Raw genomic sequence first — 17,616 nt, 5'->3', positions numbered from 1 at the left:
GGGCAAACGATGGATTGTAAGAACTAACCATGGCACATCGATATCTGGATCCAGCTAAGTAGCGTCCCTTGCCAATCTGCTCTTGTGCAACCTTAGGATGCGCAACAAATGGGTTCAGCAAACCACAGGCTATCTTCTCTTTCTGTCCATTCACCACCACGACACGTGTGAGAAAGTATTTAATTGTTGATCAAAATAGTTCTCCCAATACATTGTTTCATTTTTGGGCAACATAAGCAAGAAAGTATTATTATTGGAAACAATAATCAGGTATTTCCATCTGGATCTAGATGAAGCCTCTGTTTTCTCACTATCCACTATTTCTTTGGCACCTCATCAAAATACTGACATGACACCCTATAATGAAAATGAAAACCCCATTATATTGGCACTAGCCCTTAGGATTCTTTTTCTCCTGTGATGTATCATGTATGCATTCGTCCCAAGTATATTAATTAGACAAATTGCAATATCCCTCTTCTTCCGCATGGAAAAAAGGAGATTATTATACACGGTCGTTAGCGAAGGTGGACGACTGAACGTCATCCGACGTGGTGGTTAGGATGCCATTGTCCACAAACTTGGCAAAGAATGAGCGGAAGTGGCAAGCCTGATAAGCGATGTAGGTAGCGTAGGTGATAGTAGGAGCAAAGGTAGAGAGGCCAGCAGCTGAAGTGGGAAAAATCGTGTTAGCGTTCACCTATCCCTAGGCACATTCTAATAGTATTTCAAAATATATTTGCATTTTATGATTTATATTTCGAATTGCTGCTTTCTTACTTGAGAAGTCTTATAATTCTATACATGTCTGCTACTGCAAATGCAAATTCCATGCCCTGATGCACTCATAGGAATTTCACACGAATCTCATGCGAACCGTTTTCTATAAACTGTTGGATTTTTTAGGAATAATGGATGAATATTCGTTCCGGCACCGTTTTCACATAGGATCTTACTTTTCTCTATTTAGAAGTACAAATAATATTATACGGATGTCACTGGCATCTCCATTCTGTAACAATTCCTCCATTTGAAACTACAAGGTATGTTTTGTTTTGTTAATACAAACCTTTAACCAATAACTAATTTGCTAATATAATTTTTTTACATAAATTTGATTTTATCATATTTGTATATTAAGCCATTATTATGATTTGTGCCAATAAATGACATATGAACAGACTTGTCCAGCAAAGTTCTTTGTCCTAACAAAATAAAATGCCTCGTACTTTGAAACTAAGGAAGGATGATAAGTCCCGTTTGTTATGCTTGTTTTTTCAGCTAGTATTTTGTTATTGTTCTCCTTTAATTTTCATTTGAAATGTGACCATCAGCAAAATTAGTTGCCCAACGGTACAGATTATCTAATTCCTGAAAGTGCAATTAGCACTTTTAAATCCGTGACATTAATGCATATTAACCGGTTAATTATCTGTTTTGGCAACATGCCGTTCCCTAATTTCGTCATGACAGGTGCCAAACGGTCCACCAAACAACTGCCAACTGGGCGGTCGCTTCCCTTTTTAATAGCCTCCCCAATTCTTCGTCCCACACTACTGATTACTCCAAGAAGCCATCACTCCATTGCGCTCGCACCTCGCACTCGCAGTCTTCGTCTTGCTCTTGCACAAGGCCGGCTGGACCTTGACGCCATGTTCAGTGCCATGTCCACCTTCCTCTCCTCCCTCGCCAGGCGTCTGGTGCCACTCCGGCGCCGGAGGAGCATCGCGTCCTCCGGTTTCGTCGCCAGCAGGCGCCCGTTCTTCCCGTGCGGCGCGGGCCTCCGCGACGTCGTCAGCGGCAGCCCCTTCGTCGTCGTCAAGCGCGGCAGGACGCTGAGGAAGGTGGTGAAGCTACCAAGAAGGGTCGGCGAGCAACGGAAAAAGCGCTGGCGAGGCGGCGGGAAGGGCGACGACGACGACCACCTCCTAGACGGCGACGAGCCGTGCGTGTGGCGGCGGACGATTCTGCTGGGGCGGAGGTGCCAGCCGCTGGAGTTCACGGGGGCCATACACTACGACTGCGAGGGGCAGCGGCTGTGGCAACCCCGCACGCCGCCGCAGTCCTCCTCGCCGCTGCCCATGAGCCCGGTCCGTCTCCATCCTTCTGGGCTCGGCTACATGGATCGCGCATAGGACACGATCTGCACGTTGCGGCACACATATTATATGCGTATGCACACGGATGGATGACAGAGTATTTTGTGTCTTTCCTTTGGTGACTTCATTTTTCTTTCGTCCTGTACTCCTGTATGTATACTCCTGACCCTGTGTGATCCGAGTCCATCATGTGTCGGTTCCGATCTGTGTTCTCTTGCGGAACAGAGAAATGGGCATTACTACCCTCTTCAGTGAAACTGACAAGCTGTAAAGGGTTAAGCGTTTGGTCGGTCTCCTGTATCGTCTATCGTGTCAGATTTTGGTAGATAAATAAACGATGAATCCGTTTCCAAAAAGGATTTGGTAGATGAGAGTCGTTCAACTATTACGGAGTAGTCGCTCACGTTTTGGACGCACGCACACTTGCGGTACCCCTCACTTTTGCTTTCGTTGCTAGTCACGCACGCCGAGTAGCATCCTGTTGTTTTCCTTCTATACAGGTGTCAACTGGTTCAAAGAATACTCGGACGCCCTCACGTCACAATTCGCAGACGCCCGGCCGCTGCACCGAACTGTTGCCGCCGCATGCTACGGGATCAAGAATTCAAGAGCCCCTCCCTTGCCAAATAACCTGGCTCAAACCAAAACATTGCACATAAACACGAGGACCGCTGCAACACCACACGCGTACAAAGCAGCCCGAAACCGTGGCCCGACCCCCGGCCGGCGCCCGGCGCGCGCACGGCCTACGCCCCGGGCGCGGCGTCCTTGACCCGGGCGTGCGGGCGCGGCGGATACCCGCCGTGCTCGCGTGCGTAGGCGTCGTAGTACCCCCTCACGCGGCTGGCCACCTCCGCGACCGCGGCCCCGCCGCTGGACGTCTCCACCCGGTGCGCGCCCACGGGGTGCCGCCCCGTGAGGTACCGGTGCGCCCACGTGCCCGCGGCGACCGCGGCCACGCCGGCGCAGCAGGCGAGCAGCGAGGCGGCGGCCGCCAGGAACACCGCCACCGCCACGGGCGCCCAGAGCGGGGCGGTGAGGAGCACGAGCGGGCTGAAGAGGACCAGCGCCGCGAGCGCGCCCGCGAGCGTGACGCCCGCCAGGACGACGAGCGCGGTCAGGGTCACGGCCAGCGCCAGGAAGCCCAGCAGCTGGGGGGTGGAGCCGTGGGCGCGGAGCGCCTCGGCGGCGCGCCCGATGAGCGAGCGCTCCTGGTGCTCCGTCCACTGCGGCGCGTGGCCGCGCCGGGCGGCGGGACGGGGCGGGGATGCGCGCGGGCCGTCTGCCATGGCGAAGCGAGACCGCGAGAGCGGGGGTGGAAGGGAAGAATCGGTTGGTCGCTAGGCGATGCCGGGGATCGAGGGGTTAACTGCGAGTGCTCGGAGCGACCAGCGACGTGTGGCGGCGCCCGCTGTGCTGGGTGGCATGCCTGGCGACATGTGGCGCCAAATGGCAATGCACAACTGTGGCAGGCGATTCCGTTCTCGCCACGGGAGGAGGAATAGCAACACGTACAAAGCGCTCGCGTCACGGGAGAAGCAAAGAGAACGAGATGAAGGCAGGGCGTGCATCGCAGTGTTCTTGCTTGGTGTTACACGATTTTAATTGGCTGTTCTGTTCATGGACATTTACAGTGTTTGTTTCCCTACCAAGTCTGGTAATTTACAGATAATTAAGCTAAAACTCCAGTAATTACATGTTAGTTTGTTCCACCAGTGTGCCGTCTCCTTAGCTCAACAAAAGTATCCAGGCTCTCAGCAGTGAACCCTCCTGCAAACTAAGATCGAGAGGAAGTACTTGCTTAACTGCATGTCGCCATGAACACGAACTAGCTCTGTCTGTCTGTCAGGAAGAGGAACGAAGAGAGAAGTTTTTTTCTGTACCTGATGAACCCGGAAGGCAAACCTGACGCCCTGATGGAGCAAGACCTCCCTGTTCTGCTCTTTCAAACGCCTGAAAAGTGCGGTTTCCTTCTTCTCCTCGTTCCTGGCTCCTGATAGACCGTCAATCTCGGAAACCACCCTCGTCATGTACTGCTTCGCTAGGTTCACGCATGCCAGCTTGATCTGCCACATTGAGGCCGGCACACAATGCGAGAATTGAGACTGAGATGCAGATGCGGGATGCAACAGATGAGATGAGAGCGTGTGTACCATGACGCGCACCTTGGCGATTACACCCGAGTCTGACATCCAGCCTACTGGGATGTCTTGCTCCTTGTACCGCGATACAAGGTTGCTCTTGGCATCAGCAGCGTCGCGTTCTTGCATGAACCTGTACACGCTCTTCTCTGTTCTGCAAAGAAACAGAGGAACCCGGCTGGTCAGTAGCCACAGCGGGATATGAAAGCATGGGAAATGAGGAGCACGCACTTCTCAAAGAGGGAGAACATCTTGCCGAGGGCCGCGTCGCGGTGGAGTGCGCGATCATCGACGAACGATGAGATCTGCTTCTCCAGCTGCAGGAGCCCCTGATACTTGGCCGCCGCGTCCCGTAGCGTATCTGCTCGTTTCTCCGGCCAGTCGAAGTGCTTGAGGACTGCCTGCTCGTCGACCTGAAGAAGTGAAGATGGATGGTCACCACCACAAACACAAAGCATGTCACCTCAGGCTCCAATTCAACCAAACGTCAGTGCCATGCCGCGGTGGAGTAGAGTAATAACACGCGAATTGGTGCTCACCAGGAAGGAGAGCTCCTCGTCAAGCCAGGCCACGAACGCGACGACGTCTTCGATGTTGGCGAAGGTCGCGTCCCGGACCTCGGCGGCCAAGGTCCGGACGAAGTCCCCTTGGGTGTCGACGTCAGCTTGCACCTGCAGCAAATTGTATGCCCATGTTCCTCGTCATCAGACACTGGAGTTTTGCTGGAAGAGGAGAATGGTCGAGCCTTCGGACTCACGGCGACGAGATGGGGGGAGTTCTTGCTGATCTCCCCGATCAGGTCGCTCCTCGCGGCCTTGGACCCGCCGGCCGGCGCCTTCGGACCCCGGGAGCCTGTCTGCCTGCTGGCCTCCCCGCGCTTCATCAGCGCCTGGTAGAACTCCACAATCTCGGGCGCCCGGCGCATCCTGTCGCCTCTGCCGCCAGCGGGCGCACGGCCCTTGCTGGCAGGAGGCCCAGCGCCGCCCGGCAGGCGTGGCGGAGGAGCACCAGGCGGCGGCGGGCCAGGCGGGCGTGGCGGACCAGCTGGCGGACGTGGCGGACTACCAGGAGGCGGTGGGCCAGGCGGGCGTGGCGGGCCCGCCAGCGGGATGTTGCTTGGCGGCGAAGGCCCGATCGTCTTGGATCGCCTGGGCGGCGGCTTCGGGGTCCTCGGAGCTCTCTTCTCCGAGTCCGACCGCGCCAGCTTGCTCATGGCGAACTTGCTACTTGGACCTCGCTGTTTCCGGCGCCTAAATGGCTTCGATGATTTCCCCGGACCCTGGCCACCATGCTCGGTTGTTGGTGTCAATGGTAAGACGTGGGTTAGCTTTGACTTCGTGCGCGGTTCAGTCTTGATCCGTGCAACGGAATAAGGTGGTCAACTCTGCTTGGGTCCACTTGATTTCATTGATATAAGAAATACTATATGGTACTTGTTCGCTAAGGAAACAAATAAGGCTTCGACGAAGGTTCTTTGAAATTGCTCCTAAGTGTTTTTCAAAAAAGAAATTGCCTCGTAAGCAAAGAAAAGTTTGTATTCAACGAACATGGTTTTCTTTTTCCTTTTGAGAGTAATGAATACAGTTTCCTTTTTGAAAAAGATAGGTAAGTTGTTGAGGAGTAGGGTAGTCAGTTACCTTATCATTTCTCATCTTTTTTTTGTTTGGTTTGTAAAATAGAATGGTTGATAAGTCACTACCCATCACTTACAAGATATTAATTAGTATAATACGAGACATGAAGTCAGTCCACCAAAATTATAGGATGGACTAATGAAAGTTGTTCGTCGAACTAAATATCCCATACTTTTCTAACTAACAACCTATGCTTGCATTGCTAAAATCCACCGTAAATTAGTATTTCGTCAAAGGAATGTCACTATAATTATTAACTAAATTTTATTTCATTTTTAATGAAAACTTCAGTTTATTTATTAAAAACCAAGCATTTTAAAATACTAAAAAGACGCGCAAAATAATGGCTGGGCCTTGCCCCAACTCGAATAGCCCAATAGGCAATGGGCCAATGCTCGAGTTCGGTCACGCTGTGGATCTAAAATGTATCCCACTGGGTGCAATGTCGTGATTTCTGCAAATCGAGAAGATACAATACAACATAGGCAAACCTGTTGTGCCGACGCCCGACGGCACCGTGCTCCCGCAAACCGCAAAGCTCCACGCCCTTCCCGAACATTTCCACTGGCACTGCCGCGGCATGACATAGGTCATCCGCCGCGCTCCCACGCCCAAGCGAACACCCAGGCCCAAGCCGCTGCGTCTATTTGTTGTGAGCGCAATAGATTTGCCATAGGTCGCATGCACAGCTCGGGTAGCGATTTCGACCTGCTGTGCGATGTACATATTATGCCCAATTATGATTTGTTTTGTTCGTTTTTTTCTCCTTTTTACTCCTTTTGGGCTGTTGGTTGTATTCAGTCCAGTTATGAACTTTTTCTATTGCTTTTTTTTCCTTTTCCCCCGGTGAGGACAGAATATGGTCTAGCCGCGGCTTTGTTTGCGTCGTTTTTCTTTTTACAGTGAGGACGGATATAGCACAGCTCTAGCCCGTTTCTATTATTTTTTTCTTTTCCTCGATGAGCATCGCTGCGGCCCGTGACTTCTTTTTCCTTTTTTCCTTTTCTTATGTAATACCATATTTTGTTTCTATTTTATTTTCGTATTTTACATATTTATTTTATTTTTTCTTTTTATTTCTTGTATTATTATTATTATTTTCTTTATCTTTTTTTCTTCTGTGTAGCCTTTGACATTAAATTATTTGTTTATTTTAGAGACTAAATTATCCCTATGTAATTGAATCCATATTAATTTTTTAGACTAATTGGTTCGTTTTTTAGACTAAGTTGTTCCGCGATGTAGATGTATTTGTTTGCGATCTTAAGTTTCTATTTTTCTACTATTTGTTTGCCTTGCTAAATTATTTGTTCACTTTGCGATGTTTAGTATCTATTTTTGTCTAATATAATTAAATATTTTTTATGTTCAATCATTTTGCTCGCAATAAACTATTATTTTATTCGCTATGCTTATTCTTTTTCCCCTAGTCAAAATTAATTATTTTGTATTAAATATATATTTTTAAAAATATTCCCTAAATATAGTATATTCAGAATTGTATTTGGATGTTTAATTTGAGTAGTACAATTTTTTTTGATTGTGCATATTGTTTTTCCTTGCATGCATGCATGTTCTTCCTAAGCCACAGGCCTGGTCCTCTTCCTCTCCAACCAACCGCGCGTGGCGATAGTTGCAGATCTGCCGCCTTCTCCGCAGCTCCCCTGTCCCGGTGGTGCCCTCCGTCTCCGCTGCCCGCGCCCCGGGCGCCCGCGGTGGTCGGGTGTCCACTGCTCACACGTGCGCTTCCCCGCTGCTCCGCCTGCCGCACGTAAAATGGCCCGCCCCCACTACCCGGCGCCTCCCTTTCTTCCCCCTCCCTCACCGCCACCGCACCCCCCAACCGTCACTAACGGCAGCGGCACGGTTCACCCCGCGCGCGAGGGCGGCGCCGCCGAGGATCCCGGGGGCGAGGGCGTAGCGGGACGCGGAGTGGCACCGGGTCGCGCGGGATCGGCACGGGGGCGGCGCGCGCGGCGCCATGGACGCGAAGAAGGTGCGGGCCGGCATCGAAACTCCCCCTTAATCGCGGTGTGTGCTCCGGTTGGCGCGTGTCCGGATTCCGGGGCGTGGATTTGATGGGCTCGGCCCCGTCCTCGTGGCCTGACCAGGGCTCGGACCAGGCGCCTTTCTTCACTGACTACGGCGAGGCGAGCCGGTACGAGGTCGCCGAGGTGGTTGGCAAGGGCAGCTACGGCGTGGTCGCCGCCGCCGTCGACACCCGCACCGGCGAGCGCGTCGCCATCAAGAAGATCAACGATGTCTTCGAGCACATCTCCGACGCTACCCGCATCCTCCGCGAGATCAAGCTGCTCCGCCTCCTTCGCCACCCGGACATCGTCCAGATCAAGCACATCATGCTCCCGCCCACGCGCCGCGAGTTCCGCGACATCTACGTCGTCTTCGAGCTCATGGAGTCCGACCTCCACCAGGTCATCAAGGCCAACGACGACCTCACGGCTGAGCACCATCAGCTCTTCCTATACCAGCTGCTCCGCGGCATGAAGTATATCCACGCCGCAAATGTTTTTCACCGGGACCTCAAGCCCAAGAACATTCTTGCCAACGGCGACTGCAAGCTCAAGATTTGTGACTTTGGCCTTGCTCGGGTGTCTTTCAACGATACGCCTTCAGCGATATTCTGGACGGTAACCAACCATCCGAGTAAAGCTGAGCTCATATATTGTGAATTACGCAAGTAGCCAAATGGAGCTTTGATTTTTTTTTTCAAATCTTGCTGTGTTTTTCAATCACAGGATTATGTAGCCACAAGATGGTACCGTGCTCCAGAATTATGTGGCTCATTCTTTTCAAAGGTCAGATAATTTTCGTCCTGACAAAACTTCAGTTAGCCCACATTATTGACGGTTAATTTGGACATGAGCACTTTATCTGAATGTCAAGTTCATAAATGAAAGAACCTCGTGTAGTAGTACAGCACAATGTCATTCCTGAATTTACAACTTAACATTTGGCTTTGCAGTATACTCCTGCAATTGATATCTGGAGCATAGGATGTATATTTGCTGAAATGCTTGCAGGCAAGCCTCTGTTTCCTGGCAAGAATGTGGTACATCAATTGGATCTCATGACAGATCTACTTGGCACTCCTTCATCAGAGTCAATTTCCAGGGTTCGTTCACTTCCCTTGCTTCTGAATTAAGAAAATCAGTTGCAGGCTTGGATAGTTGGAGTTTTATCTTCTATTTCAGGATGTGATCATTGATTCCTATATATATGAGGACAATGGTCCTCCCATAACATGAAAAAAAAAGAGATTACCTCATCTTAAAGCTAACAAAACTAGTGTTTTACCCGTTGCGTTATATGCCAGACTGAGTAGTTTCAGAACTATAGTTCTATGCTGAGGGTGGTTGGACTACTGGATAATTTAGAGACACAGTTGGCTCAGAGCATAACTCTAACATGTAGAATTATCTGCACCTCAATCAGTTTGTTATTTTCATCAAGTGCAAAGGTGTTAAGTGCTTACCTAGATCATACCTTGCTGCATACAAGCATTTCCCTCAGTACCACTGTGAAGCTACAAATTGTTTGTTCAATTGCTCCAAATTTGTATTTCATTTGCATTGTGGCCTTACTGATTCTGAAGCTTTTTGCCAATGCGTCAGCCTCTAAACGAATTACAGAATGACTTCCATGCAATATAATAGTAAACTAGTGTAAATTAGCAATACAAATATTATGTGAGTTCTTTGAAACATAGACTTTTTGCATTCCCACTAACAGTTGGCGTGCTAGGCCACCATCTAAAGTCCCATTCAATGTGAAGGAGCAGGGTTTCTTGATAATTTTCTGCAGCAATCAGTAGTCTTGTGAAAATCCAGTTTAGCCATGCAGTGTTAATAATAGTTCTGTTGATATATTTGTAGTTCACGACGTAAACTCCAAATGTTATTACTGATTAGTGCATTTGACTTCGACGATAGCATTGACAATTGCTTGATTAACTGAAGACACGCACCTTCTATGTTGAATATATGGGAAAAGAATGTTCACATTCTGGAAGAAGTAGAAAATGATGCAGAGGTAGTATCCGTCTTCACCTGAAAGGCCAAATCTGATTTACCAAACCATTATGAACTTTCCAGTATGCATGTTAAGTGATACTATAAAATATGGTATTTATGAAATACTTTCCTCCAGTTTTAGCTAAATCTGTTGCTCAGTTAGGTTTTTTGTAGTGCTAGTTAAGCATTACTAATTGTAATGCTTGTTTTCTGTTTTTGCTTGTCTCGTGCATACCTTCAGTTCAGTTGATACAAGACTATATAACTTCAGTTCAGTTGATACATAGTGTTTTTATCTGTTAGCAATATAATATGTTCCTTTAGGTCCAACAATGATAGTGCAACTTTTTTTTGCTAGACTAAGTAATTTTCACTACCCCTTTTATCATTTGTAGATTCGAAATGAAAAGGCTCGTCGATACTTAAGTAACATGAGAAAAAAACATCCAATTCCTTTTACACAGAAGTTTCCTGGTATAGACCCAATGGCTCTTCATTTGCTTGAGCGTCTACTTGCTTTTGATCCAAAGGATCGACCAACTGCTGCAGAGGTAGTAGCAAAGTCTAAGAAGCAATAGTTCAAAATGTTGTATTGCTTATTATGCTCAACACTCATATTATATTAGTGGAATTCAAGGCCTTGACAGATCCATACTTCACTGGATTAGCAAATTCTGAACACGAGCCTATAACACAGCCTATCTCGAAACTTGAGTTTGAGTTTGAAAGAAGGAAGCTGGCCAGAGATGATGTTCGGGAATTAATTTATAGAGAGGTATTGTTGGTTAATTCTAGTATGATGATTATGGTATTACGGTTACTAATTCTGATGTATCACTTTAGATTTTGGAGTACCACCCTCAGATCTTGCAGCAGTTTCTTTGCGGTGGGGATAAGTCAAACTTTGTGTATCCAAGGTTTGTGGGCATTGTTCTATTAATCTTCTTAAATGCAAATTATATTGTCCTTGAAAACTGTATGTGATTATGCTTCATTTGTTCAATTATTGTTGTTAGTATCAAGACCCACAGCAAAGAAAGACATAATCGTGTTCTTTTTTTCTGAGAATTGATGTGTGCTATCTGTCTGAAGTTTTTTTTTACTCACTTGGTAAAGGTCGCTTTCTATAATAGCTTACAAAAAGAAATCCAGTTGATGTTACTTGAAAATCTCTACTCTGAACTTTAACATGTCATAATTGTAGTATAAAAATGCACTGTTTGGGAGAAATTCATCACGTTATGTTAATATTAGAATATTAGTGACGATCTCTTATAATTGCAGAATGAAATATGCAATGATGCAAACTTTAGTGACACATAGCAAGTAGTGCCATGATGTCTGTATTATGAGATCCTGTTAGATTTTCACATCAGAGAATGATATGTTCAAACTCGCGATGCTAACAATATTTAGTTTTCTATCCAATTTTCTTTTGTGTTATATTTGACCAATTTAAAATGTAATAAACTTGTACTCTTTTATGCAATGGATATTGAAACGAAACATTGTATCTGGCCGAGCTTGATAAAGAGTATTCTATTGTAAAGTTCATTTGAATACAAGCATCTAGTAACTTATAACACTTCATCTAATAAACTTATAAATAGTTGAGGGGATGTTGCAATTATGCTTATGGTACTGGATGCACTATTGACAGTGGGGTGGATCGTTTCAAGAGGCAATTTGCTCATCTCGAAGAAAGTGCTGCTAAGGGTGAGAAGACTAGCCCACAGTTACGGCAGCATGCTTCCCTACCAAGGTAATACTTCTACCAATATGCTAAAGGACATCTTTTTTGTGATTTGCAAAGTAGTAGACACATATCTATTTATTATTTTTCTGTAGCGAAGGTTTTAGTTTCCCTGTATGACTGTGAGTTAAGTGCGCATCAACCTATGAGGTGGTTAGGATGACAGAGTAGTTCTTCTTTTGGTGCAATGTGCATCAAAAGTTCAAATGGTGTAAGATGTTCATCCTGTATTGATGCCAATATTTGGCTGTTATTTTCTCTTGCACTAATAGTTCTTGCATCTTGTCTCAGGGAAAGAGTAAATGACATCGGGGATGGCCTTGAGAAGCCAAGTGCAGATTACTGCATAAGATTGCATGTGTGTGAGCAACCAGCATCCGCATCAGTTACAGATGGCCTGAGAAAGCCACTATCAAGTTCTCGTAACTTCCTGAAGAGCGAAAGCATCAGTGCTTCCCAGTGTGTTGTCATCAAACAAAAGCGAGACAAAGATGTAAGTGCAATATTAAAGTCCTATTGATTTGTGTTGTCTATCAAGATCACCCTAATGGTACCTGGTAGTTACCAATTTTCAACCAATGCAATATGAAAGAGGACTTAAAAACTGTCTATACTCAGGGAACTCAAAATGAGCTAATGTTGATTGTAGGATGGACTACTCTGTGCATCCTAAATCACCGTATTATGAAAACTGGGGGCTTGTTTGGATAGAAGAGGATTGGAAGGGAATGAAGGGGATTGAGTCTAAAACGAACTAATTTCCTCTCAAATCCCTCTCATTCCACTTCAATCCACTAGTATCCAAACAAGGCCTGGGGTGTGTTTTCTCACTCCTATTATTAAGCAATTCTGATTAGCTGCAATATTAACATGCAGTTAAGAAAGTTGTTATAGTTGACTCCTCTAGAATTTAAAGATTTCACTTGTGTTAGACCAATAACAGATTGTGTACAAATTTGCTGTCAAGTACACTAGTGGTTGCCTTTCCTGGGTTTTTGTGGCATGGCATTGTTCTGGCCAAAGCAAACATTCTACCACGAGGTCCGTATGACTCCACAAGAGTCTAACGGCTCCTAGATTTCAGAAATCTGCTTCTTCCATTGAATCTTGTTGCCAATAATCGAATGCCCTGAAGTTACATATATATATGCATTATAAGTTTATATCTTCACTGTTGGAGTAAAGGATTATTTGACATGATAAATGGTGTATTAAACTCGTTCTTTGCAGGAGGAATCTATATCTGAGTATAGGAACGATGCAGTTGATGGTGTGCCACAGAGGATTGCTCAACTCAAAACCTGACAACCGTAAGGAACAGGCAAGACCAATCTGTACATCGACATGTCCATAGGGGAACTCCAGAAGGCAGAACTATGATCGAGATTCGATCAGTAGCCACGATTCCTTTTTGATGATTGTGTTGTGTTGTAATGTTTCCCCCTTCATTCTTTCTCCTGGAGCTACAAACATTTGACTTGAGCTCCAGATTTTCGTCAGATGGAATTGCTGTTCACCCGTGATCTCATTAGCTAGTGAAGTATAGATTATTAGCCAGTAACTGATCTCAGAGTCTGTAATGTTTTCCAATACATGTTTGTAGCAAATACTAAACTCAACATATACATGAATTTTACCTGCTTTTCGGTCCCTCTAGCCTCTGGCCCTCTGCCATTGTCGGCAGCGAATTACGAGAAACTGAAAGCATAAATCATCTATGCCTGTTTTATTTCGTATCTTGGAAACGTGTAATGGTCCTTTGCAGACGTTCCCCCATTCAGTAATCAGTACGGCCATGCCCAGGTGTTGAGAATTGACATTGTTCACGTGCAACACACAGTAGTGGTGAGTGTGGAGCACACATGCTTGCAGTGCAGGCAAAGAGCCACCATCATCATGATCAGCATCATCATTGTGTTAAGAACACAAGTGCTCGATATGCATGCATGTTTCCATCCTCGACCATGAATGCCTGCATCCATATTCATGCAACACATGTGCTCTTTTTGACCAATGAGGAGCGGTGCCCAGTAGTAGAAGACTGGTCAGTAGCCTGCGTTCGTATTCATGCAACATTGATGTGTTTTTCGCTTGAGTGTATTGAAGATTCCTCCATTCCGGAGCGAAGTACAGTGAAGCAGCACATTTTAGGGCCTCCTGAGTCCTGATACCCGAACAGTCATGCTCGCGCAAAAGGATTGAGCTGGCAGGAAACCACCGTTCAAATGATTCACTCCATCAAATTCAGTTCCACCCCCAAAACTTCCAATCAAACATCCCAACTTCACCTAAGCACCTTCCTGCTTGCCCAACTCCATAGTGGAGCAGCTCCGTAGCGGTGCTCAACGCCCAGCAGCAGCACGCCGGACTTGGACACCATCGCCAATGTGCATATATATATATGTGGGCAGGGTCTCATCCACCAGCGCATGCTAATGCTTACCCACCCAGTTACCCACCAGAACCACCCAATCCAAACCCATCTAATTAGTCCATCATGAGTGGGTCCAAAAATCCGTCCCAACCCGTGTAAACCCACCCATGCACGAGTGCTCCGTGATGAATTTTTTAAAGTAGAGCTGTTTTTCTCTATTTTTTTTCTAGAATACGCAGGAGAGTTGTGCATCATTTAATTAAGAAGAAATAGATAGTTCTTGGTACAATACCGGCCTAAACCGGGCGCATGCACACGGTAGCACGGATCTTAGAGGCTAGTTACACGAGATAAGAACTCCTGGACAGAAAAAACGACCACCGTAGTCGGCCGGATAGCATTACAAATGATTTTCTCTATTTTTTAAAAAAGGAAAACGGATCTGATTTTGGTGGAGCGGATTAGTCCAAACAGGAGTCTAGAGTCAGCAATAGCTCCACATCTAGGGAGGCACGCATTATCTAACTCTAGATTAACACGTGGGTCTAGAGATAAGTGCATCCATCTTGGTCCCACGTAATCCAGACAAAGGTTGCACACGTTCAGCAACAATTTCAGCGTCTTACAGGGACCCACGGGTGGCTCGATCGAGTACATGCTACGACGCTAGCTGATGCACAATGATCAACATGTGCCCCTACGAGGTTTGCTACGTGCTCTCCTTAAGCCTCCAATGATTACTATTTAGCTGATTCATAAAATATTTTCTTATACTTTAATAGAAGAGATAGTCTCGTACACACTTTAAAATTATATGAAGATGATGTATGTGATCATTCATATTACAAACTATGTGCTAAAAGTTAATCATTAGCAGGATTATCTCTTAAAATGCTTAGAGCTGGACGCTGACTGCGTACCATTGGAGGAGGCCTTACGCTGGCGTGCAATGATTTCCTAAGGTACACGTAGCCATAGCGCTCGCACCGCACCTACATCATCTAGTTTGAACGCGTGCACGTCCTCAAATTCTGTAGTGTGTTGAAAAACGCACGGAGTAGGGGGCCACACCAGCAGCCGCCATCGATCGGCATGCATATGCATGCACAGAGCAGGACTGTTGGCCACGATCTTGCCGTGCTTTCTCCCTCTCCTTTTTGACTGGAAACAGTAGCGAAAAGGTCACTTTGGGTAAGCTCTGCTCAAAGTTAAGTACTTCCTCTATCTCTTGATATCTGTCGTGCTAGTCAAAATCTCTATCCCTGGATATCTGTTGTCCTGGGAAGCGTGCTAGTTAAAAAAATTTAGTTTAACAACATTTGTAGAAAATACTAGCAACATTTATATTTTTAAATAAATTTATTATGAAAATAGATTGAACTATGGTACTAATTATGTATCATATATTAATATTTTATTATATGTATTTGGTCCAAGTTGATTATATTTGAATTCTTGGGAAGTGAGAATGACAGATAACAAGGACGGAGGGAGGACGCTCCAGGTGACCAACAAAGAACCGAAAATAAGATCGCGTTGGGTACCCGCGCTGCACGTACCGACGAACAGTGTTTCACGGGGCTTCATCAAATGCTAAAGATATATGCACCTCCTTTCGCCAACATTTTTGCTCGAGGGTAGTGTAAGCAGAGGAGAGAACGTTAAAAGTTCCTGAAACAGGCATCCAGCAAGGTTCGTTTCTTCCCTTTTTTTTCCATTCGAAAAAAAAGCTAGGCTACCCATGGCATGCAGAATTGCAGACGCAGCATGCTTCTTCACCAAGCGTCCTGATCGTCCTGTCGTCCTACGGAAAGACGAGAGAGCATGCATGACCGGTCATCTTGAGCATCAGTCAAGACGAGAGACGGAGAGAGACCGGACGACCGAACCCCTTAATTGTCGACAGGATGAGAGAGAGGGACCGTACGTGACCGGTTACATCCATCCATCTATCCATCCATCAGAGGAGGATGGTGTGTATGCAATGCAAAGGCCAAAGGGTCCGGCACTCCCGGCCGGGCCGGGGCATTCACTCGAGTGGGGGCAAGCGCATGCATGCACGCAGATGCAGACGCGGTGGTGGTGGTAGTGTACCCTCGCGGCATGCCTCAGCACGCAGCACTGCAGCAGGAGGCTCGCAGGCAGGCCAGGCATGCATTATTGTGCAAGCAGAAGCAGCAGTGAGATATAGCACTTCATGCAGCAGAGGGACGAAAGCAACAAGCAGCATGGAAGGGAGGCCGCCAGGCGCGGCATACACACACAGGCAGGTGCGGTGCAGTGGCCAGGGAGCAGTGGAGCACGCAGCCACGCAGGCGCATGCAGGGTGGCAATGGCAGACGGGATCGAGCGTGCTGCAAGCAAGCCCGAGATGATGGCAATGGCTTGGTGGGAGTGGACTGAGCACGTACAAAAACCGCAAACAGCAGCGCGAGAACACATGCATCGACGGGCGCTGCGTGTGGCAGGCGGCGCCAGCACTGGCGCAGGCGGAGCGCGACAGCGCCTGGGCTGGGCCTGGGCGATCGGTGGAGAGGCGGCAGCCGACCGCCACGGGCAGAGCCACTGAGCCGGCACTACTTGTGCTAGCTTCGTCATTGGTGTAGCCGCGCCGGTATAGACTAGGCCCGCCTTTCCGCTCCATGTACGTAGACGTAGGCGCGCGTGCGACGCAATCCAAGCCCCTGGCCGCCTGGCCGGGTCAGCTGATGGATAGGAACAGTGTGCCCGTGGTATCCACTGATGATGAGTGCTGCTTGCTGCCTGCTATACAACGGCTACTATTTACGGGCTACCATGTCCTTCCCTTTTTGAGACTAGGGAGTGGAGAGTTCATTCTCAGCAATTTTTTTTCTCTTGATGAAATGGCAGTTCGAGGATGTGTAACAGGCAGTCATGTCGTGCGTAAATCATTGCCATGCGTATTCATATCATGCTTTAGCTCGGACTAGCTTGCCAAGTTACCTCAGCGAACACTCTGTTTATAAAGATGCTTATTAAAAGAAGTTAGTAAGCTGCAGGTGGAAACAGAAACCGAATCTTAGCCTGCGCAAAAGGCTTGCCCCTTTCTAGGGGATCAGACGGCTGGACGCGATGTGGATCCTGAGCCAGGCCCCAGGCACACACCGCGCTCGGTCCATTCTTGGCGTCACCCCCAACTCCCAACTTTAGCACTATGCAAAAAAAGATTCTCCATCACATCAAATTTGCGGTACATGCATAGAGTACTAAATGTAGATGAAATTAAAAACTAATTACACAGTTTTGTGGTACTTTACGAGACGAATGGAATTTTTTGAGCCTAATTAGTCAATATTTGGACAATAATTCACAAATACAAACAAAACACTACAGTGTGCTACAGTGCTGTAAGAGTAATTTGGCACCTCCAAATTTTGACAACTAAACAATACCTAAGCGTAAACAATACCTAAGCTTGCCCGGGGAAAACCCACAGGAAACTGGAAAAGGGCGCCGGTGGTGCCTGGCTGCCTGCAACCAGTCCGCTAGGGCAGGGGCAGGGGGCAGCCGCAAAAGAAGACAAACGACATGATTCGCTGCGTACACCAGCCGCGACAAAGCGC

General features: G+C 47.1%; 4 protein-coding genes across 8 annotated transcripts; 2 read left to right on the top strand and 2 right to left on the bottom strand.

Annotated features, from left to right (window-relative positions):
- The first annotated feature begins 1,544 nt into the window (after window positions 1-1,544).
- On the top strand, window positions 1,545-2,378 carry LOC117858416 (uncharacterized). Its single transcript, XM_034741479.2, has one exon. The coding sequence runs from the start codon at window positions 1,653-1,655 to the stop codon at window positions 2,133-2,135; it is 483 nt and encodes a 160-aa protein (XP_034597370.1). The 5' UTR covers window positions 1,545-1,652; the 3' UTR covers window positions 2,136-2,378.
- Window positions 2,379-2,800: 422 nt separating this feature from the next.
- On the bottom strand, window positions 2,801-3,592 carry LOC117858372 (oleosin). The gene has a single exon (XM_034741431.2). It carries the CDS (start codon window positions 3,386-3,388, stop codon window positions 2,846-2,848), a length of 543 nt encoding a protein of 180 aa, XP_034597322.1. The 5' UTR covers window positions 3,389-3,592; the 3' UTR covers window positions 2,801-2,845.
- Window positions 3,593-3,665: 73 nt separating this feature from the next.
- On the bottom strand, window positions 3,666-5,594 carry LOC117858371 (protein CHUP1, chloroplastic). 2 transcript variants are annotated; one of them, XM_034741429.2, is made up of 6 exons: window positions 4,998-5,594; window positions 4,780-4,911; window positions 4,472-4,653; window positions 4,253-4,394; window positions 3,983-4,165; window positions 3,666-3,876 (listed from the first exon to the last, which is right to left on the bottom strand). In XM_034741429.2, the coding sequence occupies exons 1-6, from the start codon at window positions 5,451-5,453 to the stop codon at window positions 3,799-3,801; spliced, it is 1,173 nt and encodes a 390-aa protein (XP_034597320.1). In that variant the 5' UTR covers window positions 5,454-5,594; the 3' UTR covers window positions 3,666-3,798. The 2 variants fall into 2 exon arrangements, with proteins under 2 accessions (XP_034597320.1, XP_034597321.1); XM_034741430.2 differs by having other exon boundaries at window positions 4,265-4,394; window positions 4,998-5,590.
- Window positions 5,595-7,476: 1,882 nt separating this feature from the next.
- On the top strand, window positions 7,477-13,300 carry LOC117854623 (mitogen-activated protein kinase 16). 4 transcript variants are annotated; one of them, XR_004640335.2, is made up of 9 exons: window positions 7,477-8,522; window positions 8,631-8,690; window positions 8,858-9,007; window positions 10,301-10,456; window positions 10,543-10,680; window positions 10,749-10,822; window positions 11,566-11,667; window positions 11,754-11,869; window positions 11,950-12,088. XR_004640335.2 is itself a non-coding variant. In XM_034736855.2 (9 exons), the coding sequence occupies exons 1-9, from the start codon at window positions 7,953-7,955 to the stop codon at window positions 12,961-12,963; spliced, it is 1,458 nt and encodes a 485-aa protein (XP_034592746.1). In that variant the 5' UTR covers window positions 7,480-7,952; the 3' UTR covers window positions 12,964-13,300. The 4 variants fall into 4 exon arrangements, 2 of the variants coding, with proteins under 2 accessions (XP_034592746.1, XP_034592745.1); XR_004640336.2 differs by having other exon boundaries at window positions 11,759-11,869; window positions 11,950-11,972; XM_034736855.2 differs by lacking the exon at window positions 11,754-11,869 and adding an exon at window positions 12,889-13,300 and having other exon boundaries at window positions 7,480-8,522; window positions 10,370-10,456; window positions 11,950-12,151.
- Window positions 13,301-17,616: the final 4,316 nt, after the last annotated feature.

This window comes from Setaria viridis, chromosome 5, assembly GCF_005286985.2.
Source record: "Setaria viridis chromosome 5, Setaria_viridis_v4.0, whole genome shotgun sequence".
Classification (NCBI taxonomy): domain Eukaryota; kingdom Viridiplantae; phylum Streptophyta; class Magnoliopsida; order Poales; family Poaceae; genus Setaria; species Setaria viridis.
Note: the sequence above shows the minus strand (reverse complement) of the source record. Positions and strands in the feature narration are given on the sequence as shown.

What these genes read in the sequence shown, in the direction of transcription:
- LOC117858416 (XM_034741479.2), top strand. Translation starts at nt 1,653, where the DNA reads ATGTTCAGTGCCATGTCCACCTTCCTCTCCTCCCTCGCCAGGCGTCTG.
- LOC117858372 (XM_034741431.2), bottom strand. Translation starts at nt 3,388, where the DNA reads ATGGCAGACGGCCCGCGCGCATCCCCGCCCCGTCCCGCCGCCCGGCGC.
- LOC117858371 (XM_034741429.2), bottom strand. Translation starts at nt 5,453, where the DNA reads ATGAGCAAGCTGGCGCGGTCGGACTCGGAGAAGAGAGCTCCGAGGACC. An exon ending in ACTCCCCCCATCTCGTCGCC is followed by an intron (nt 4,912 to 4,997) that starts GTGAGTCCGAAG and finishes AATTTGCTGCAG; the next exon opens with GTGCAAGCTGACGTCGACAC. An exon ending in ATGTTCTCCCTCTTTGAGAA is followed by an intron (nt 4,395 to 4,471) that starts GTGCGTGCTCCT and finishes GTTTCTTTGCAG; the next exon opens with AACAGAGAAGAGCGTGTACA.
- LOC117854623 (XM_034736854.2), top strand. Translation starts at nt 7,953, where the DNA reads ATGGGCTCGGCCCCGTCCTCGTGGCCTGACCAGGGCTCGGACCAGGCG. An exon ending in CATCAGAGTCAATTTCCAGG is followed by an intron (nt 9,008 to 10,300) that starts GTTCGTTCACTT and finishes TATCATTTGTAG; the next exon opens with ATTCGAAATGAAAAGGCTCG. An exon ending in TCAAACTTTGTGTATCCAAG is followed by an intron (nt 10,823 to 11,565) that starts GTTTGTGGGCAT and finishes CACTATTGACAG; the next exon opens with TGGGGTGGATCGTTTCAAGA.